This window comes from Heterodontus francisci, chromosome 13, assembly GCF_036365525.1.
Source record: "Heterodontus francisci isolate sHetFra1 chromosome 13, sHetFra1.hap1, whole genome shotgun sequence".
NCBI classification, from domain to species: Eukaryota; Metazoa; Chordata; class Chondrichthyes; order Heterodontiformes; family Heterodontidae; genus Heterodontus; species Heterodontus francisci.
Genome location: NC_090383.1, coordinates 24370564 through 24392775, shown reverse-complemented (window position 1 = coordinate 24392775; position 22212 = coordinate 24370564). Strand labels below are relative to the sequence as shown.

Sequence of the window (22212 nt, the reverse complement as noted above, 5' to 3'; positions counted from 1 at the left end):
CGGGGGGGCCGGGGAAGCGGGGAACGAGCGGCTGGAGAGCGGGAACAATTGGCCAGGGGAGTGGCGGAGCAGCAAGGTCTGGAGCGAGCAGCTGAGAGGAGGAAGCGTCCAGGCCTGGAGTGCGTTGCTGAGGGGGGAGAGCGACTAGTGGGGTGGGAGTGAGTCTCGGGGATCGAGCTCCAGCCTCAAAATCTCCCATTCTGCTGTTCCCTCCAGCTGAGTGGGGGGGCTGGATACCCAGTGACGCTTCATCACGCATGCGCAAAGATGGACCAGGTACGGATACGCGATGACGTCATCCCACGCATGCAGCACCTAGTCCTGGCAATGTATCTGCACATGTGCGCAGCTTGGCACACTCTGATGTCAGCAGGCCGCTGCATTGTCAGGAATCACTTTGAAAGTCAAATGCCTTTGCATGACTCAGCAAAGCAGTGAAGGAGAGTTCAGGTTAGACTTGCCCACTACTGACACTCCTGGGGGAAAAAAAAGTTTACCTCAGCAGGAACAAAGACCCTAAGCAGCCACGGAAATGGGCAAGTGGAAGAGAAACTTCCCCAAAAAAGAACCACATGTTTATTGGGATGCCAAAAAGGGGGCTATTTTAGTAAGTTTCAGGATTTATGAATGAATGGGAATAAATGAGAGAAATGCATGTTTTTTTTCTGTATCTTATATTTTCTCTCGACCCTTTTAATGAAATGTGCCTTTTCTCATCACATTTCATTCTGCTGGGCCCCCACCTGCCAGGAATGAGGCACATTAATTTTGTCATGAACATTGATTTTAAACTGTTACTGGAGTGACGAACGGACTTGTTAAACAGCTCAGTGTGGCTGGAAAAGACTTTTGCATATTAACAAATGGTGATTGGAAAGACAAAATTCCCTGACACATTCAACCCACAACGAACCTTGATCACCGGGTATTGTGTATAAGAGGAGCATTCCAGAGACTGCGAAGGTGATGCAATCCAAGACGTGGTCAGAGCAGTTAGTCACATGACTAACCTGCTTGGCAACCTGGGGCATTCTGAATTGAACTAACAGTTTGAACTGAGTGTCTGTTTGATCCTGTCTGCTCCCATCTCTTTCTCACGAGCCTCTGAATCCACTGAAGGCACATGAACCCCATGAGAGAAGAGTCTCCTATAGCGAACAAGGTTTAAGAAGAATACTGGGCCCCAACGAAAAGCATGATCTACCTACAATCAAGGACTCTACAGTGAGCTCAAAGAACCCTAACAAAAACTCTTCAGATACTGCCTCAGACTTTTCCACTTTATTTTTCTTCTCTTTTCTGTCTCTATTTGCATGTGTGTATCGTGTATACATGCTAGCGTGGACGCGTCGTGTATCTGTAGGCGTTAATCGAATTAGAGTTTAAGTTTAATAAATTTCAGCTTTTCTTTAAACCTAAGAAAGCCCGTTTGTGCTGGTATTATAATTGGAAAGCGGTGAACAAGGATTCACTAAGGGGGAACTAAAAACCCTCTTTAAAAATAAAGCACTGTTACAGTAAGACCAGGTGAAGGCTGAAACGGAACCCGAGACCTCTTTCTCACCTGGTTGTAACACATTTATGTAAATTAAATGTAGTGGTCCTACGACTGAGTCCTGGGACGCTGCACTCAGTACTTCTGCCCACTTTAGTAATGGCACTTTAGTCTTGCATAAATGTTTTTAGGCACCATATTTCGCACATGGCAGCAGTAGAAAATGTAATATTGAAGATGTGTTTCAAGTATTGGGCTGTAAGTCCCACTTAATTAAATCCAAGATTACCTGTCTGGTCAAATAGGGCGAGGTGGGTGAATTCACTTGGTGTTTAGATAAAGCCTATGTTGCAGGTGTGTATGCTACATTAACTGTTGTGGTTATTGTAAAGGTTGTGTGCTACTTGGAGATATTTGCAGTTAGTAATTCAAATTGAGGGTGCAGCAGGTTCTCCCCTATTTTTCTGTAAATGTTATTTGTAAAATTTGACTTCTGCATTTAAAAATAAATTCTACTTGTGACATCTGCAAAACATTTTCCTCAATGAACCAACATTACTTGGGATGGAATGTGAGTTGTCAAATGCTTTACATACTGTGCCAGAGGCTAGGAATCTTGTGGCAAGTAACTCACCTCCTGACTTCCCGGAGCCTGTACACCGTCTACAAGGCACAAGTCAGGAATGTAATGGAATACTCTCCACTTGCCTGGATGGGTACAGCTCCAACAACACTCCAGAAGCTCGACGCCATCTAGGACAAAGCAGCCCGCTTGATTGGCACCCTATCCACAAACATTCACTTTCTCCACCACCAACACACAGTGGCAGCAGTGTGTACCATCTACAAGATGCACTGCAACAATGCACCAAGGCTGCTTAGACAGCACCTTCCAAATCTGTGACCTCTATCACCTAGAAGGACAAGGGCAGCAGATGCATGGAAACACCACCACCTGCAACTTCCCCTCCAAGCCACACACCATCCTGACTTGGAATTATATCTCCATTCCTTCACTGTCACTGAGTCAAAATCCTGGAACTCCCTTCCAAACAGCACTGTGGGTGTACCTTTCCCACATGGACTGCAGCAGTTTAAGGCAGCGGCTCACCACCACCACCTCGCGAGCAATTGGGGATGGACAATAAATGCTGGCCTGACCAGCAACACCCACATCACCATAAACAAATAAAAAAAATTCAATGTGCCCTTTACTGCAGCTTAAAAATCATGCAACTAATTCGATTTCAACTTCATTTGTTAAAGGTCATCTCATAGCTTATAAAGCAATATTGACAAATGCCTTGGAGTGGGATGCCTAACTGCTTTATTGGTCAGTGAGCCCTGAGAGAGGGGTTTTATTTTGAGAATAAGGAGGGAGAGAATTGACAGTCCCCTGAAATATAGATGAATATGAAAGACAAATTAACTTTTATCATGTATTTGTAATGTTAGTCTGATGACTTTTTGTTTTTCTCCCTCAGTCGTACACCATCTGAAAATTCTCGTAGAAGTGCAAGTCCTGACAGAAACGACTAAGTTGCAAAGCAAAACTTTAGAATGAATGTTTTTTGTTTACATTCTTTGAAGTTGTATGGGAATCCTGATTCTTTGTGGGGTTTTTGATTTGATTTTAAATGTAAGGGCTTGTTTCTAACTTAATTTTTCATGCTTCCTTTTCCCCCTTTGTGGAAAACATGGCACGGGTAGGACTGATTTTTTTTTTAAAGAGTACACATCTTAGAGACTAAATCCAGCAAACTGCATTTTTCTTCCTGCATAACTGTGTTGTATTCTTTTGTTCCAATATCAGATTCCTCTCAGACCTGTTGAAGTGTATCACATTTTTGTATCTGGAAATAGAAATAAATACATTGTCTTGAGAAATATGTGTACATTTTTATGCATCCATTAGAGAATCATTGCAGACAAATTTACTGGCTGTCAGATCTCTTATGGTGTGCAGGGGGAGTTGAGAGATTTTAGAATGGGTATTAAGCCAAATAGTTTGAGACATTAACTTACCATCATTGGGGGGAGCTCTGGGAATGATGTCCAGCATTATTTTGAACGGGGTCTCAAATTGCTGCAGAGGGAGGTTCTTGCAGCATGGTTGGATATGGCAGCATAGTTATTTAATGGACTACTAATCCAGAGACGCAAGTTCAGATCCTACCATGGCAGCTGGGGAATTTAAATTGTTAGTTAAATAAATCTGGAATAAAAAGTTAGTCTCGGTAGTAGTGAGCATGAAAATACTGTGTTGTAAAATTCCATTTGGTTCACTAATGTCCTTTAGGGACTGAAATCTGCCATCCTTCCCCAGTCTGGCCTTCTATTTGATTCCAGACCCACAGCAATGTGGTTGACTCTTAACTGCCCTCTGAAATGGTCTAGCAAGGCACTCAGTTGTATAAGGGTGGTCAATAAAGGCTGCTTTGCCAAACATACCCATAATCCCATGAAATAATCAGGATCGCTGGGAGGGGGGGTGGGGTGGTCTGGGAATACTAATTAGAACAAACATAAGATAGGGAAGCATTTGGTATGGTTCTGGGATTGTGAAGCAGTGGGAATATTACGGGGTTGTGAAAAATGGGGGATGAGGAAGGGTATCCAGGAGTCCAGCAGTAACATGGGGACAGGAGTTTGGAATACTTGACCAGAGGCTTGAAATATTGGCACTTGCTGGGATCTTCCAATGTAGAGAAGGAAAGCAGGGTCTGACTTAAATCTTGTGAAGGAGCGAGGCCCAGGGTACTAGGACCCAAATTGCTCTTGGCTCCTTTTGAACCATCAAAACTCAATCTCCCCAATAAATCCAACAACCTCTTTTGCACTAAAGTATTGGCCCCGTTACTGCTCCAATCACCAGGTAGTACCTGCTTAAAAGCATCTAAGTGCAAATTACTTGCTAGCCATTAACAGTGATTCATGACCACGCAGCCGGCGGGGACGTCATCTGACTGTGCCAACCTGCGCAAATGGGCTGCTGCTCTCTGCGTGTGCGCTGCATTCTGCATTGCCAGGACCAGTTGGCGCATGTGCGGATCACCTAAATTGCCAGGACTGGTACACTCATGCCCAGATGACATCATCGCATAACGCAGGAGAGAGAGCAAGCGGGGTGTGGGGGAGAAGTGGAGACAGAGGGGGGAAGTGAGTCGGGGAGAGAGTGCGGTGTGGGAGACAGCGGGGGGGGGTGAAGGGAGAGAGCGGAGGAAGACCTTGGTGGCGGCGGCGGGTGTGCTCTCGTCCTGCCTCCCCACCCGCGCTCTCCGGCCATTCCACTTGCCCACCCTCTCCGGCCAGCCGATCACTCCGGCCATTGTGTGCTGCCATGTGCTTATGTTGCCTTTGTGTGATTATTTGAGCAGCACCATCTTTAGTCCTGGTAGCTGCCTGAACGTCGCTGACTAATGTTTAGGTTGAACAGGCTGCATTTGTGCATGTCAGTGCAGTGCCACCTAGTGGCTGCATTGTCAGTAAACTCCGCCTAAAATTAATGAATGGAAAATCACATCTGAGGTGCAATTTCTTACTTTAAAAACAAAGTTTGCCACTTAGAATGAAGAGGGTGAAGCAGGAATACCAGATATAAGTAATGCTTGTGGCGATTGCTACTGACTTCCAATGACCATTTAAAAACATTTTTAAAAACTATCCTTTTGAGAGTTCTGTCATCTTGTGACGTTCAAAGACAAAGGCTTTAGTGATGCAGTGGACTAAAGGTCGAGCCAACCTTCTCAGCAGAAATGTCTTCAGCCTTCCCCTCAACTTTAAGAATGTCTGTCTGTATAATACAAACAGTTGAGTCAACTAAATCTTTTTAGCATAACCAATTGGGTTTGAAGGGTTTCTTTGTGCCATGCAGGACTTGAGCACAAAACTGAGGCTGACACTCCAGTGCAGTGCTGAGGGAGTGCACTGTTGGAGCTGTCCCCTTATGGAGGAGACATTAAACTGAGGTCCCCTCTGGTGGACAAAAAGGATCACGTGGCTCTATTTCAAAGCGCAGTGCAGTTCTCCCTGGTGTCCTGGCCAATATTTGTTCCTAAATCAACAACGTAAACAGATTATCTGGTCATTATCTCATTGCAGTTTTTGTTGGGCCTTTCTCTGTACAAATTGGCTGTTGTTTTTCCAACATAACAGTGATAACACTTCAAAAGTACTTCACTGTCTGTGAAGCACTTTGGGACTGCCTGAGGTCATAATGGTGTGATATAAATGCAAGTCTTCCTATTTGTGGCCATTATGCCAAACACTAGCCCAAGTGCTTGGCTAACAACAAACATCCAGTCTTCAAATCTGTTCCTTTCCCAAATAAACTGAATCTGAACAACTATGTAATTTAGGGCATCTCTGGTGTTTAGGAAATACTAAGACTAGCAGAGAACATTTGTGGTGAAATTAGTATCTTTATTGCAACAGTACTTAAAAAAAAAAAAAAATCTCCATTCCATACAATTCCATCCATCCCATGCCATTCCTCTCATCCCATACCCATCCTATCTGTTTCATTCCTCTCACACCATGCCCATTTCATTGCCCTTGTCACCCCTTCCTATGCCATCCCCATCCATCCCATCCTCATTCCCCAGGTGTTCCTCCTCTCCCTCCAGCCTATTCTGCCACAGCTCCATGCTGTCAACCCCGCTCCCATGTACCATGCCGTTCCTACCCCATGCCATCCCTCCGCCCAGACACCCGTCACTACTGCCCCTGTGCGGTTTCCAATCATCATCAGAGCCCAGTAACTGAGGCCGGGGACTCACTGGGTGTTTTTGCACTCCCTCTTGTGGCCACAATGGGTAAATACATGATTTAATTTTCCTCTGCATGTTGGTGTTAAATTCTTTCCTTACCAAACAGCCCCACCACCACAGTGTTGATTTTATTTTTTGCTATAGCTTAAAGGTAAAAATGTTTTGATTCAAGTATAGCAACTGCAACATAGCTGCCTACATTATTGCTCTCAAAGTATAGAGAACTTAAACCATGTTGTGTGGTTATATTCTTCACCAGGTCTCAGCAACGCATCTGGGAAATTCGCCTGTAACATAAAACATTTGAAAGCATCAAAATAAAATCTAACTCGGAAATAGTAAACATTGTGCACAGAAAATGTGTACACTATACCAATGCTCTCCCACCTGCCCCACTCCATACACTTAAGCTCATCAAAAATTCTGCCCATATCAATTTTTTTCTGATCCTGTGAAGCACACTGAAAACTTCACTACATTATAAGGTGCTATCGATGCAAGTTATGTAACAATTTGCAACTAGTCTTAATTTACCAAATTATTTTGTTTCTATTCATTTCAGCAGCTGTGAAGTTCCAGGAAGCATTGTGACTTTTTTTTCAAATTAGAGATATTGGTTTAGGGCACTGAAATGGTTTCATGATCCAGATAGCAACCTAGAAACTTTGTTCAAGCAGAATTCTTACAATACACATACAAAATATTAAAAGGTTTCTTTCCCCTCTTTTCATCCTTCTCTATACTCTCTGCCTCATCTAACCTTGTTGACAGCATCAGGCCAATTCTGGGTTTCCAGACAAAAAGCTGAATGCTTGGGGTATATGGCTCCTCCTTTGCCCTTCAGGCTCCCATCCAGAAAATTGGCAGTGTAGAACTGAACTCCTGGCTGGGTAGTCTCGATCTGCAGTAGCCTGCCACTTGGCCGATGGTAAACCCTGTAAACAAGAACAATATGTTTTCACTGGTGCAAAACTAGAAATGCTGGAAATACTCAGCAGGTCTGGCAGCATCTGTGGAGAGAGAAGCAGTGGAAGGGTCACTGACGCATGAAATGTTAACTCTGCTTCTGGATGTTACTTGTTCTCTGTTCAGTATCTCCCATGGTGCATTTGCTAATTCACCAACATGGGAATTAAACCTGCATTCCATCATTCAGCTGCATATTACAACAAAGCCACCATACTGTTCTGCTTTTATAATTCTATTAGATACCTTACCTGCACCAACTTATCTTGTTGGTTGGTCTTGTTTCACTAGTACACTGGGTTCAAGTCCCCCTCCAGAGCCTTAAACACAAAATCTAGGCTGGCTCTTCAATACACTATTGAGGGAGTGCCAAAATGCCAGAGGTGCTGTCTTTCAGAACAGACATTAAACCAAGGCCCTGCCTGCTCTCTTTGGTGGACAACAATTTGCATTTATACAGCACCTTTAACACAGCAAAACATCTCAAGTTTCACAGAAGCATAAATCAGACAAAATATGACGGCCAAGTGAACAAAAGCATAGTCAAAGGTTTTAAGGAGGGTCTTAGAGGAGGATGGAGAGTCAAAAAGGTTTAGGTAGGGAATTCCAGGGCTTGGGGCCTAGATATCTGAAGGCATAGTCACCAATGGTGGGGTGAAGGAAGTTGGGAAATGTACGAAAGGCCATATTTGGATGAATGCAGATTTCTCAGAGGGTTGCAGGGCTGGAGCAGGTTATAGAGATAGGGAGGGATAAGACCAAGAGGGGATTTGAATAAGAGGATGAGAATTTTAAAATGAAGGCATTGATATCTGGGTGCCAATTTAGGTCAGCGAGCATAGGGGTATTGGGTTTTAGTTTTTAGTTTTAGTTTTAGAGATACAGCACTGAAACAGGCCCTTCGGCCCACCGAGTCTGTGCCGACCATCAACCACCCATTTATACTAATCCTACACTAATCCCATATCCCTACCACGTCCCCACCTGTCCCTATATTTCCCTCCCACCTACCTATACAAGGGGCAATTTATAATGGCCAATTAACCTATCAACCTGCAAGTCTTTGGCATGTGGGAGGAAACCGGAGCACCCGGAGGAAACCCACGCAGACACAGGGAGAACTTGCAAACTCCACACAGGCAGTACCCAGAATTGAACCCGGGTCGCTGGAGCTGTGAGGCTGCGGTGCTAACCACTGCGCCACTGTGAACAGAACTTGGTGCGAGTTAGGATATGGGCAGCAGTTTTGAATGAGCTTTCGATTATGAAGGGTAGGAGATGGGAGGCCAGTCAGGAGAGTGTTGGAATAGTCAAGTCTTGAGGTAACAAAAGCATCGATGGGGGTTTCAGCAGCAGATGGGCTCAGACAGGGTCGACGACAACACCGAGATTGCGAAGTCTTATTCAGCCTGAGACAGTGGCCAGAGAGGGAGATGGAATCAGTGGCAGAGGTTGAAGATGATGGCTTCTGTCTTCCCAATGTTCAACGCAGACAATTTCAGCTCATCCGTTACTGGATGTCAGAAAAATAGTGTGACAAATGAGAAGAAATGGAGTGAGTGAGATGATGATGCAGAGCTGGGGTTGCATATACATGTGAAACTAGATGTGTTTCCGGATTATGTCAGCCAGAGGCAGCATGAAAAAATCAAAGTAGGCCAAAGATAGATCCTTGGGGTCTCTAGCGCTAATGGTTTGGGGGCAGGAAGAGAAGCCATTGCAGGAGGTTCTCTGGCGACAAATGCATAGGCACGAGTGGAATCAGGCAAGGGCAGTCCCTCTCAGTTGGACAACAGAGGTGTTCAAGGAGGATGGTATGGTTAACAATGTGAAAGGCTACAGACAGGTCGAGAAGGATGAGCAGTAATAGCGCTCCACGGTCACAGTCATATAGAATGTCATTTCTGATTTTGGTTAGGACTGTTTCAGTGCTGGGGCAGGGGTGGAAACCTGATTGGTTGCAGGAAAGATGGATACAGATTTGGGAGGCGACAACAAGTGCAAGGACTTTAAGGAGAAAAGAAAGGTTGGAAGTGGGGAGTAGTTTGCAAAGATGGAGGCGGGGTGAAGAAAGTTTTTTTGAGGGGAGGGGTGATAACAACAGATCTGAAGGGGAGGGAAACAGTACCTGACGAGAGTTAATTGTTAACGATACCAGCTAGTGTGGAGGCCAGGAAAGGAAGTTGGCTGATCAGCAGTTTAGTAGAAATGGGGTTAAGAGAACAGGTGGTGGGTCTCAGACAAAATGAGCTTGAGGAAGGCATGAAGAGATAGGAGAGAAACTAGAAAAGGATGTTGGTTCACAGCTTTCACAAAAGATCTCGAGGCACTATTTTCAATAAGTCCAGGGGAATTCTCCCCCATGTCTTGGCCAATTTTGATGCCTCAACCAACATCACAAATGGATTATCTGTTCATTATCACATTACTGAATGTGGGATCTTACTGTGTGCAAATTGCTGCCACATTTCCTACCATAATGCCTAAAATTCAGAAGTATGTCATTGATTTTCAAGAGTTTTGGGACATGCTGAGGTGGTGAAAGGCACTATAAATGCAAGTTGTATTTTTTTCTCTTTCATTATCTTCTAAACTGTTGCACCTGGATCCCAACAACCGAGTTTGGAATAAAACACAGAACATACCTTGGCCTTGGGAGAAGATTAACCTAAGTTCAGCAATATCAACACCTGGGGTTTTGTTAATGAATTATTGATTTGGTATTGCTGCTGTAATGTGCACAATTACGATTAGTGAGACTTTTTTTTGTCTTCCCCTTCAAACTGAATGGCATACATTTGAAACAAAATGATGCAAATTTTTAAATTGAATAAAATCACAAGTGTCGGCAACAGCACAAAAAGTATATAATTATGAAAATGATGCATACTTCCTAAGTTAAAGACAATTGTAATCCCTTTTCGCAGTCTGCTTACCTTGCACAAGGAGATTGTTGCTTTGAGAAGTTTAAACAGAAGTTGTGGTCAAAGCCTCCAGCTAACTTATTTGCAATATGGTTTCCAAGCACTACTGGGTTCCTCAAATCAAAACTTGTGTTCTCCACTGAGGCAATTTCTCCTTAATAAACCAGAAATATGCAATGAAGCAGTGCATCATAAAAAACAATCTAATTACCTTGTGTAAATAAGGAATAAAAATATTGATAACCTTCAAGTGTTAGCCAGCTTAGTTGGTAGCACTCAACTCTAAGTCAGATGGTTGTGGGTTCGTCCAACTTCAGAGACATATAGGCTGATACTCACAGTGCAGTACTGAGGGATTGCTGCAAATTCAGAGCTGCCGACTTTCAGATGAGACATTAAACCGAGGCCCTGTCGGCCCTCTCACATGGATGTAAAAGATCCCGTGATACTATTTCGAAGAGCAGCAGGGGAGTTTCCCCTGGTAATCTGGCCAATATTTATTCCTCAACTAATATCACTAAAATGGATAATATGGTCATCATCACTTTGCTGCTTATGGGATCTTGCTGTGTGTAAACTGGCTGCCGCATTTCCTATATTATATTCAAATTAGAACAGTGACTATACTTCAAAAGTACTTCAATGACTGTAAAGCGCATTGGGATGTCCTGAGGTTGTGAAATGCGCTGCACAAATGCAAGTTATTTTTTTAACCCTTCACTGTAGCACACTATCATTATGTCGTAATACTTACAATACTTACCTGGCAGGGGAGAGACCATGATCTGTGGTTTATGATCCTGTCCCAGGTAGGTTTTGCGTAAAATGGCTGTAATGAATACTAGAGCTTCAGGCCAGGGAGTGTGTAACACTGTTTGGGTGGTGGTGAAGGACAAGGAAGGAGATGCAGCGGTTGATCGCACCTTCTTCATCAAGAAAATCCTTATTGATTGCTGTGGATTCCAAGCTACAGACATCTTCTGCCTGCAGGACTTCTCCAGCAGTGGATATTTCAACGTGACGTTCAAGACTGTGGCGGGATGCATCAAGTTCCTGAAGCTGTTCAAGGAGAGGGGAAATCAGGCACCGCTGTCGACCCTCACAGTGGAGCCACTCTTCACGCTGTCGTCGCAACGTGATCAGGTGGTGACAATTCACCTCTACAACCCCCATGTTCTTGTGGTGGATGTACTCACCTTCCTCGCCAGGTACGTTGAGGTGGCCGGCAGGAGCACTGAGGTCAAGGACCCATTTGGGAGTTGGACCAGCAAGCAGCAGGTCACAGTGACTTTGAAGGTCGATGCCAACGGAGCCATCATCCATCCTCCCTCCAGCTTCACTATCAGGGGAAGTTGAGGCTTCTTAGTCTATGCGGGGCAGCCCAGAATTTGTCGCACCTGTGGCAAATCTGGTCAAGTGGCAGCTAACTGCAGCACAGTCGTCTGCAAGAACTGCAAGAAGGCCATCAGAACAAGGAATGGAAGCAGAGTAAGTGCTGCAACCTGTGCGGTGAGACATGCCGCCTCTACAAAACTTACTCAAATGCTCCCTCAGTTATGCTCAGGCGGCAAGGTCCAAGGAAATGCCGGGAGAAGGAACGACGAACGCATCTGGTGCTGGGAAGGAGACAAGCAACCTTCTCCGCAGCGAGGAAAGTCTACCTGAGAAGGAGAAGAAAGGGGAGGCAGCTGAAACCAGCGACACAACACCTACCCTGTGCCTGGAAACCCCTCTTTGACAGACAGAATCAATGGAGGAGGAGGCAGCAGATGGACAAACTGGTCAGTGACAAGTGGTACAGAGGAAAACCACAAAGAAAAAACCTCCAAAAACGGAACAGGCCACCACCCAAACCAGTGGCAAGAAGAGGCTACCGTCTGAGACAGACTACAGCAGCTCCTCCTCATTGGACAAGAAAGGGCCGGAACGATGGCACCTGCAAAAGAAGCGGCAGAACTCAAAGGAGCTGGAAGATAAAGGCCCCCAGCCCCGGGGCACTGGAAGCTGCGATGGGCCCAGAGCGCCCCAAACCCAAAGCGCTGAACCTAGCGACATGCCCAGCGCACCCCAGCTCAGGACACCGAGAACAAAGAAGCGTCAGGCACACTCCAGCTCCGAGAAGCTGGGAGCAGTGATATTTTCGAGGAGGAACAGAGGGGAAACATAACAACAGCAGAGGACAGCCAATCCTTGCTGCCTACAAGACCCCCCCCCCGATGTCACCCCAGCAGAACAAAACCCCCATGAGTAACCAGGAGGGGTTTCTGAACCCAATGGAAGTGAAACAGCTTGCGTACACTATGGGTATGCAGGAACATATCGAAGGACTGGGACTAGCAAGACAAATGGTGTGGGAAGCAACAACTAACTTAAAAATGGGTATAAAGATTGCTTCAATTATCGTGCGTAGCATTAAATCCACTACGCGATGTGTTTCAACCTTGCCACGGTCAAAGCCGACGTCCTCTTTCTGCAGGAGTGTGGGATACCACACCTCAGCACCTACAGGCAATGGTTGCAATGGTGGTCCCACGGGCCATCGATCTGGTCGGGGGGTAATGATTCCCATTCTTCCGGCCTGGGTATTCTGCTGCGGGGAGGTAACTTCACCATCTCCGAAGTTAAGGAAGTGGTGGGCAGTCGCCTCCTCGTAGCAGATGCACAACAATGCTGCGCTCCGTGAATGCTGATTCACCCTGACCAGACCTGCACTATACGCAGCAGGAAGATCTCTGATAGTCTCGCGCTACTCAGGGATACAATCGCCTATGTACGGGACAGGAGGGTGGACACCTGCCTCATCAGCCTGGACCAGGAGAAGGCTTTTGACAGGATATTGCACACCTACATGATGGACGTGCTCTCCAAAATGGGGTTTGGGGAGGGAATCAAACTGCTCTACACAAACATCAGTAGCGCAGTCTCAATCAATGGGTGGGAATCAGTAAGTTTCCCGATCCAATCTGGAGTCAGACACGACTGTCCTCTCTCCTCTGTCTTGTTTGTTTGCTGTATTGAACCCTCTGCTGAGTCTATTAGGAAGGATGCAGGCATAAAAAGGGCGACAATCCCAGGCAGCGGAGGCACTCAGGTTAAAATCTCCATGTACATGGACGACGTCGCCGTCTTCTGCTCGGATCCGCTGTCCATTCGCAGACTGATGAACTGATGACAGTTCGAACTGGCCTCGGGAGCCAAAGTTAACCACGGCAAGAGCGAGGCCATGTTCTTTGGGAATTGGGCTGACCGCTCCTTTGTCCCCTTCACCGTCAGGTCAGATTACCTGAAGGTGTTGGGGATATGGTTTGGAAGGGCTGGGCCGTGCACCAAAAACTGGAGGGTGCGAGTAGCCAGGGTACACCATGAACTGAGCATGTGGGAGCAGCAATCTCTTTTCATTATGGGTAGGAACCTGGTCATCAAGTGCGAGGCGCTCATGTTGTTGCTGTACGTGGCGCAGGTCTGGCCCATCCCCCACTCCTGTGCCGTGGCGGTCACCCGAGCCATTTTCCGCTTCATCTGGGGATCCAAAATGGACCGGGTCCAGAGGGACACAATGTTCAAACCTTTGTATGAGAGCGGGAAAAATGTACCCAATGTCGCCCTCATCCTGATGACCACCTTCGTGTGCGGCTGCATCAAGCTGTGCGTAAACCCCCAGTACGCAAACTCCAAGTGTCACCACGTGCTGAGGTTCTATCTGTCCCTGGTGTTGCGAAGGATGGGCCTGGTCACATTGCCACGGAATGCTCCATATAGTTGGATCGTGCTGTACCACCTATCCTTAATGGAAAAGTTTCTGCGGAAAAACACCTTTGATCACCAATCCATCAGGCAGTGGCCTGCATGGAATGTCAAGGCCCTATGGGAAAAGGAGATGGTGGATCCTGTCGGATGGCTCCCCGAGCAGACTACCAAAGTCATTTGACAGAATGCCTCATCACCTGAACTTTCAAACAAGTACCAAGATGTAACTTGGCTGGTGGTGAGAAGGGCCCTCCCAGTCAGATCCTTCCTGCCCGCCTGGAGTCTCACCCCCTCCGCACAATGCCCTCGAGGTGGCTGTGGTGGAGAAGAGACTGTTGTCCACGTCCTTCTGGAATGTGTCTTTGCAAAGCAGGTGTGGAAAGAGATGCAGTGGTTTTTGTCGAGGTTCATCCCAAGCAGCTCCATAACACAGCAGTCTGTGCTCTACGGGCTGTTCCCAGGGACGCACACCGAGACAAACATAAACTGCTGCTGGAGGACCATCAATTTGGTGAAAGATGCTCTTTGGTCTACCCGAAACTTGCTGGTCTTCCAGCGCATAGAGTTGTCCACGACCGAGTGTTGCAGACTGGCACATTCCAAAGTCCAGGACTACATGCTGAGGGACGCACTAAAGCTTGGGACAGCCGCGGCAAAGGCTGAATGGGGAAAGACCACAGTGTAAGGTCCCCCGCCACCAAGGTGAACTGACGGGCTGGATCCATGGAAAACCCCCCTCGGGCTGTATCCAGAAAATATGGGGTTGCTGCAAAATGTACACGGCATGTAAAATGAAATGGAAGGGTTGTGAGGCAACTCACTCCTATATTGAAGGAAACTGATCTCCTTTGCACTCTTTGTATTGTCGTCTTGGTGCTGTTTTGAACTGTTTTGTAATGTACTTTTTACAGACTTTTCGGAATAAAGTATATTTTGGAGAAAAAAAATCAATATGTCATAAGCAGTTATGTAATGATATATCTCCCCGTGGCCATTTGCATAAATTAAACTCTTCTTTGTTTCCATCACAACTGAGCTTTATTTACTCTGCAAATGCAATGTTGGCTTTACACCAATGTTGAAGGGAAACTAGAGAAACTGGGATTGTTCCCCTTAAAGCAGAGAACATTATGGGGAGATTTAATAGAGGTGTTCAAAATGATGAAGGATTTTGATAGAGTAAATAACAAGAAACTGTTTCCAATGGGAAGAGGTTGGGAACCAGAAGATGTAGATTTAAAATAATTTCCAAAAGAATCAGAGGGAGATGAAGAGAATTCTTTTTAAAGCAGCCAGTTGTGATGACCTGGAATGCACTGCCTGAAAGGATGGTGGAAGCAGAATCAATAGTCACTTTCAAAAGGGAATTGGATAAATACTTGAAAAGGAAATTGCTGTGCTATGGGGGAACAGCAGTCGAGTGGGACTAATTAGAAGGCTCTTTCAAAGAGTCACCACAGGCACGGTGAGCTGAATGGCTTCTTTCTGCATTGCATGATTCGAAGTTTAAGTGTAAATCTCCAACCAGACTCTTTAAAACCGGCTCAACCGACTCTGGAACCAAGTGGAATGAGACTCCATGTTGTGTCTTTCTAGCATTTACTTTCTTTATTTCAGCTGCGACTATGTCAAAAATCTGTAAGACAGGTTAAAATGTTTTTTGGTTTTGACCTTTTATCAGAACTTAGTACTGAAAAGATAACACAGTTTCTAAATATCACTGAACATAAAACAGCATTTGTAATCACAAATCACCAACTGCTTATTGGGAAATAGGTGATATAAAAATTCACCTTAGTTCCAGGAGGCAGTCACACCCCCTTAGGCTAGTTACTTCACATTTGATCTGTGGTCAATGGTGTGACTACGAGTGAGGCAGGTATGGGGATCCAGTAGGTAGCAATGGAGGAGCCTCAGCCTTTGCACTTGTCCAACAAGTTTGATGTTCTTGTACCTTGTGTGGACGAGAGCAGGGACTGCAGGGAGGATGAGCAAACTGACCACAGCACCAGGGTACAGTGGGCCATTCAAGTGGGGGGAGTAAAAAGGAATGTAACTGTAGTAGGGACAATATAGTTAGGGGATAGAGACTGTTCTCTGCACCCAAGAGTGCAAGCCCTGAAGCTGCGTCGCCTGCTAGTGCCAGGGTTAAGGACATCTCCTCGGGGCAGGAAAGGAACTTGGAGTGGGAGGGAAAGGAACCAGTTGTCGTGGTCCACATAGATACCAATGACATAGGTAGGACTAAGAATGAGGTTCTGCTGAGGCAGTGTGATTAGCCCCAACTAGGGGTTAAATAATAAAGCAGAACCACAAAGGTAATCATCTCTGGATTACTAACTGAACCACAGGCAAATTGGTATAGGGTAAATAAAATCAGAGAGTTGAATGCATGGCTCTAAGATTGGTGTGAGAGAAATGGGTTTTGATTCGTGGGGAATTGGCACCAGTACTGGGGTAAGAGGGAGCTGTACCATTGGAATGGGCTTCATGGGAACTGCACTGGGACCAGTGTCCTGGCAAATTGTATAACTAGGGCTGTAGAGAGGGCTTTAAACTAAATTGTGGGAGGCAAGGTTCACATGAGGGGAGAATTGGAAAGTTAAAGAGAAAGGACAAGGCAATAGTGCTGGGTAGGGATGCAGGTAATGACAACCAGAGTGTAAAAGGAAGGGACAGAGCATACAAACATAAGAGTGCAGCAGCATATGTCAGATTAGGGTAAAATGGTAAAAAGACAGAATTAAAGGCTCTTTATCTGAATGCACACACCATTCATAACAAGTTGAATGAATTGATAGCACAAATAGAAATAAATGAGTATATGATAGCCATTACAGAAACCTGGTTGCAAGATGACCAAGGGTGGGAACTGAATATTCAAGGGTATTTGACATTTTGGAAGGATAGAAAGATAGGAATTTCTTCTCTCAGAGGGCCGTTAATCTTTGGAATTCTGTTCCCCAGCGAGCACTGGAGGCTGGGTCATTGAACATATCCAAGGCTGAGTTAGATAGATTTGTGATCTACAAAGGAGTCAAGGATTTTGAGGGGCCAGCAGGAAAGTGGAGTTGAGGCCACAATCAGATCAGGCATGATCTTATTGAATGACAGAGCAGGTTCAAGGGGCCGAATGGCCTACTCCTGCTCCTATTTTTTATGATCTTATGAATGAATGTGAAAATAAGTAAGACAGTTAAAAAGTCAAGAGGCCCATGCAAAAAAGAACAGGCACCAGAAAAAATAAAGTCCTGCAGGTGCACATGCCCGGACATGAAAATAGCTAATGCTGAAAAAACAATGGGTCCAATCATTCCTGACGAGCAGGATAACACCCAGGACACAGGATCCCAAACCATGTCAGAACTGTCTTCTGATATGTCTACCTGGTCTAATGGCAAATAGTTTGGCACATTGGGTGCAATTTGTCCCAGTGTGGGATCTCGCCTCTGGATCAGAAGGTTGTGGGTTCAAGTCCCACTCCAGAGACTTGAGCACATCTACACTGATGCTTCAGTGCTGAGGGAAAGCTGCACTGTCAGAGGTGCTAGCTCCATTTGCCTCTCAAGTGGGCACAAAAGATTCAATGGCACTATTTTGAAGAAGAGCAAGGGGAGCCTGTCATGACCAATATTTATTTCTCAACCAACATCATTGGAGCAGATTATTCGGTTAACATCACAATGCTGTTTGTGGGACCCAGCTGTGCGCAAATTGGCAGTCATGTTTCCTACATTACAACAGTTGACGACACGTAAAAGTACTCATTGGCTGTAAAGTGCTTTGGGACATCCTGAAGCCATAAAAGGTGCTATATAAATGTAAGTTTTTTTTTGAAGAACTGCTTCACAGTAGCATACTATCAAGTCTTGTAACTAGTGTCATATGTTGCCTCCTCTGAAGGTCATCTGTATATCGTTGAACCAACACCAAACAGATTAACTGGTTATTTATCTCATTTTCTGTTGATAGGACCCTGTTCTTATACAAAGTGGTTGGCAGTGTTTGCCTACATAACAATGATTACACTTCAACGGTAATTGATTGGCAGTGAAACATTTTGAAAGAGCCAACAGGATGTGAAAGGTTCCATGCAAAAAAATTCTTCTTTGCATCAGAGTCAGGAAGTGTGGGTTCAAGTCCCACATCAAAGACTTGTGCAGAAAATCTAGACTGGCACTTCAGTGCTACGTTAAGTGCTGCACACTCAGAAGTACATACAGTCTTTTGAATGTGACACTAAACCAAGGCCCTGTCTGCTTTCTCAGTTGACTCATTTTGAATAAGAGCAAGGGAGTTCTTGCCGATGTCCTGGCCATTATTTATCCCTCAATCAGCATCACAAAAAACAGATTATCTGGTCATTACCACACTGCTATTTGAGAGACCTTACTGTGTGTATATTGGCTGCTGTGTTTCCTACATTACAACAGCGACTACACTTTTGAAGTATTTAATTGGCTGTAAAACACTTTGGAACATCCTGAGGTGGTGAAAAGTCATCATATTTTATAACAGGAACTCTTTCATAAGGTTTTCTTTCCTTCATTTCGAACATTTCCTTTTGCTAACTTTTAGTGATTCTCCCCACTCTCCCCCCCCCCCCCGCCATAAATTTGTCGACAGCCCTTGGCGGGGATGATCCCCTGGGTACTGGATGTCCTCTGCTGCTCTGCCCAAGGGCCATTGCTCCTGATGGTGAAAAACCAATGACAAAATAACAGCAAGTAATAACTGCAGCCTGAACCTGTTCTCAACCACATTTAACACTATGTGTGCCTCAGATCCAAGTGTCACATGACATACTGGAATGCTCCACCTGCAGGTGTTGCAACATTTGCAATTTCCTCCCACGGAATGACTCATTAACTTAGAAACACTCTTAGTTTAGTTTTTAGCAATGGTTTTACGAATAACTGTACTTAAAAGCAAGGATTAAAAGCAATTAACTGAATTATGCCAAGATTTTAGATCAACTGGCAATGGTGATGGGGTAAACTTATAAGAGTTATTTCAATTAAAAAGAGAAGTTTTGTTAATGGGCAGCGACAGTATGTGACAAGAAAAGATGCTAGAACACATATGATCCACAGGATGCACTGTAGCAGCTCGCCAAGGCTTATTTGACAGAACCTTCCAAACCCGTTACCTCTACCACTTAGAAGGACAAGAGCAGCAGATGCATGGGAAGATCATCACCTCCGTGTCACATACCGTCCCAATTTGCGCAGATATCGCCATCAACGTTGCATCAAAATATTGGAACTCCCTACTAGCGCTGTGGGAGTACCTGAACCCAATGAACTGCAGCAGTTCACAAAGAAGGCAGCTAACCACTGCCTTCTCAATGGCAACTAGAGAAGGGCAATAAATGCTGGCCTTTCTAGCATTGCCCATATACCCAGAATGAATTAAAGAAAACCATAATTGAATAATTCTGGTTTATTGCTTTGAATTGGAACGGTATGACATTTTGGTGGGCAATAGCCAAATTTCATTACTTCTGGTGAGTCAGGGTAACATGACAAGCTACATTACAAAGCAACTGTGATAGGGGATTCAATAATTATGGGTACAGACAAGTGTTTCTGCAGATTTGACTCCAAGATGGTATGTTGCCTCCCTGGTGCTAGGGTCAAGGATGTCACTGAGTGGCTGCAGAGCATTCTGTGGGGGGAGGGAAGGGTGAACAGCCAGAGGTCATGGTCCATTTCAGTATTAGTAACATAGGTAGAAAAGAGGGATGAGGTCCTTCAGACTGATTTTAGGGAGCTAGGAAAGAAATTAAAAAGTTGAACCTCAATGGTCATAATCTCTGGCTTGCTCCTGGTGTTATGCACTAGTGAGTACAGAAATAGGTGGATAATGCAGATGAATGCGGGGCTGGACAGATACTGCAAGAGGAAGGGCTTTAGATGTCTAGGACACCGGGATCGATTTTAGGATAGTTGGGACCTCTACAAGCTGGATGTTGCACTTCAACAGGGCCAGGACAAATATTGTAGTGGGGAAGTTTGCTAGTGCTGTTGTGGAGTTTTAAACTAGCTTGACATGAGGATGGGAATCTGAATGTAGATTCAGAAGGGAAAAAAACAAAGCTGGAAATGGAAGGCAGGAAATTAGTAAGTGAGTATGGAATGCAGAGGAAACAAAGGCTAGAAAATAGACAACAAAGGAGTTGTTCAGTAATTAATACTTTGAAGCAAGGGGTCTAGTGAATAAGGCAGATGAGTCAAGCGCACAGATAGACACTTGAAAGTATATCATAGCTATTCCTGGTAACAGGGTTTTCAGATGGGATAGAAAGAGGAATAGAAAATGGGATGAGGGTCACAATCACAGAAAGAAACAATCATAGCTGTGAGGAGGGATGGTAAGCTAGAAGGATCATCAAATGAGGCCATATAGGTTGAACTGAGCAACAAACAGGGGCAATCACACTTCTGGGAGTGTACTATAGCCCCCCAAACAGTCAGAGGGAGAAAGAAGAGCAAATATGCAGGCAAATTGCTGAGAAGTACAGAAACACAACTACCCTAATATTAACTGTGGTAAGATCAGTGTAAAAAGTTGAGAGGGTGCAGTGTCCTTTAATGCAGTCTGGAGAACTTTTTTGCCAGATGGAAAGGGGTGTGGGTGGTTCCCACTGTTCACCTCCCAACTGACCGCAATTGTGTTTTGTTAAAATGATGCTTTAGCCCCCCCCGAGTGTCTTTAGCATCAAATAAACAGACAAATGACAGGTTTTCTCATGGGTTATAAAAAAACTTTAATTTTCAACAATTCCCCAAATGGTCGCAATCTCACCCACACACACTCATCCACACACATACGTAACACTAGATGTTACAAATGTAACAAAAAGACAAAACTAAAGGCTCTGTATCTGAATGCAGATAACAAAGTAGACGAACTGATAGCGCACATTGAAGTAAATAAATATGATCTGATAGCCATTATGGAGATGTGGCTGTAGGATGACAAGGATTGGGTCCTGAATATTGAGGGGTATATGACGTTTCAGAATAATAGGAAGCTAGGTAAAGGTGGAGGGGTAGTAATCTTAATCAAGGTTGGCATTGGTGCAATGGTTAGTGATGACCTTGGTTCAGGAGATCAAGATGTAGAATCGGTTTGGGTGGAGAAGAAGAATAGTAGGGGAAAGAAGTCACTAGTGGGAGTGGTCTACAGGCTCCCTAACAGTAACCATAACGTAGGACGAAGTATACAAGAAGAAATATTGGGTGCTTGTGATAAAGGGATGGCAGTAATCATGGGTGATTTTAATCTACATATAAACTGGAAAAATAAGATTGGCAATGGTAGCCTGGATGAGGAGTTCATAGAATGCTTTAGAGATAGTTTCTTAGAGCAGCACGTTCTGGTACCAACCAGGGAGCACGTTACATTAGACTTGGTATTGTGTAAAGTGACAGGATTAATTAATGACCTCAGAGTAAAGGCACCTCTAGGTAGCAGCGACCACAATATGATTGAACTTTACATCCAGTTTGAAAGAGAGAAGACTGAGTCTAAGACTAGTATTTTAAACTTAAATAAGGGCAACTATGTGGGCATGAAAGCTGAGCTAGCTGAAGTGAACTGGGTGACTAGGCTAGGAGGTAGATCAAGAGAGAAGCAGTGGCAGACATTCAAGGGGATATTTCAGAATACCTAGGATAAGTATATTCCTACTATAAAGAAAAATTCAAAGGGGATGCACCATCCGTGGTTAACTAAAGAAGTTAAAGAAAGCATCAAACGTAAGGAAAAGGTATATAATTGTGCAAGGATGAGTGGCAGGTCAGATGATTGGTCAGAATATAAAGAATGGCAGAGAATGACTGAAAGGTTAATCAGAAGAAAGAAATTAGAGTATGAGAGGAAGCTTGCTAGAAATGTAAAAACAGATAGCAAGAGTTTCTACAGGTATTTAAAAAGGAAAAGCAGCTCTGTAACACAGGAGTCTGTGCTCTACGGGCTGTTCCCAGGGACGCACACCGAGACAAACATCAACTGCTGCTGGAGGACTATCAATTCGGTGAAAGACGCCCTTTGGTCTGCCCGAAACTTGCTGGTCTTCCAGCGCAAAGAGTTGTCCACCACCGAATGTTGCAGACTGGCACATTCCAAGGTCCAGGACTACGTGCTGAGGGACGCACTAAAGCTTGGGGCAGCCGCAGCAAAGGCTCAATGGGGAAAGACCACAGTGTAAGGTCCCCCCACCAAGCTGGACTGAGGGGCTGGATCCATGGGAAACCCCTCGAACTGTATCGTTAATATTCTCAATTGCTGTAAATGTAAAACTGTA

At 44.8% G+C, this 22212-nt stretch overlaps 2 protein-coding genes across 4 annotated transcripts in view; one reads left to right on the top strand and one right to left on the bottom strand.

The window, feature by feature from the left end:
• Nucleotides 1-3382, top strand: part of LOC137376285 (serine/arginine-rich splicing factor 7-like) — a 36652-nt gene extending 33270 nt beyond the window's left edge. For all 3 annotated transcript variants that reach the window (XM_068044534.1, XM_068044532.1, XM_068044533.1), the window contains one exon: nt 2980-3382. In XM_068044534.1, the coding sequence (XP_067900635.1) occupies nt 2980-3034 (55 nt within the window). In that variant the 3' untranslated portion in view covers nt 3035-3382. The remainder of the gene's footprint in view (nt 1-2979) is intronic.
• A 2514-nt stretch (nt 3383-5896) lies between these two features.
• Nucleotides 5897-22212, bottom strand: part of galm (galactose mutarotase) — a 71518-nt gene continuing 55202 nt past the window's right edge. The window contains exons 5-7 of the mRNA XM_068044531.1: nt 10167-10308; nt 7025-7199; nt 5897-6551 (exon numbers count right to left, since the gene is read on the bottom strand). Coding sequence (XP_067900632.1) covers nt 6474-6551; nt 7025-7199; nt 10167-10308 — 395 coding nt within the window. The 3' untranslated portion in view covers nt 5897-6473. The remainder of the gene's footprint in view (nt 6552-7024; nt 7200-10166; nt 10309-22212) is intronic.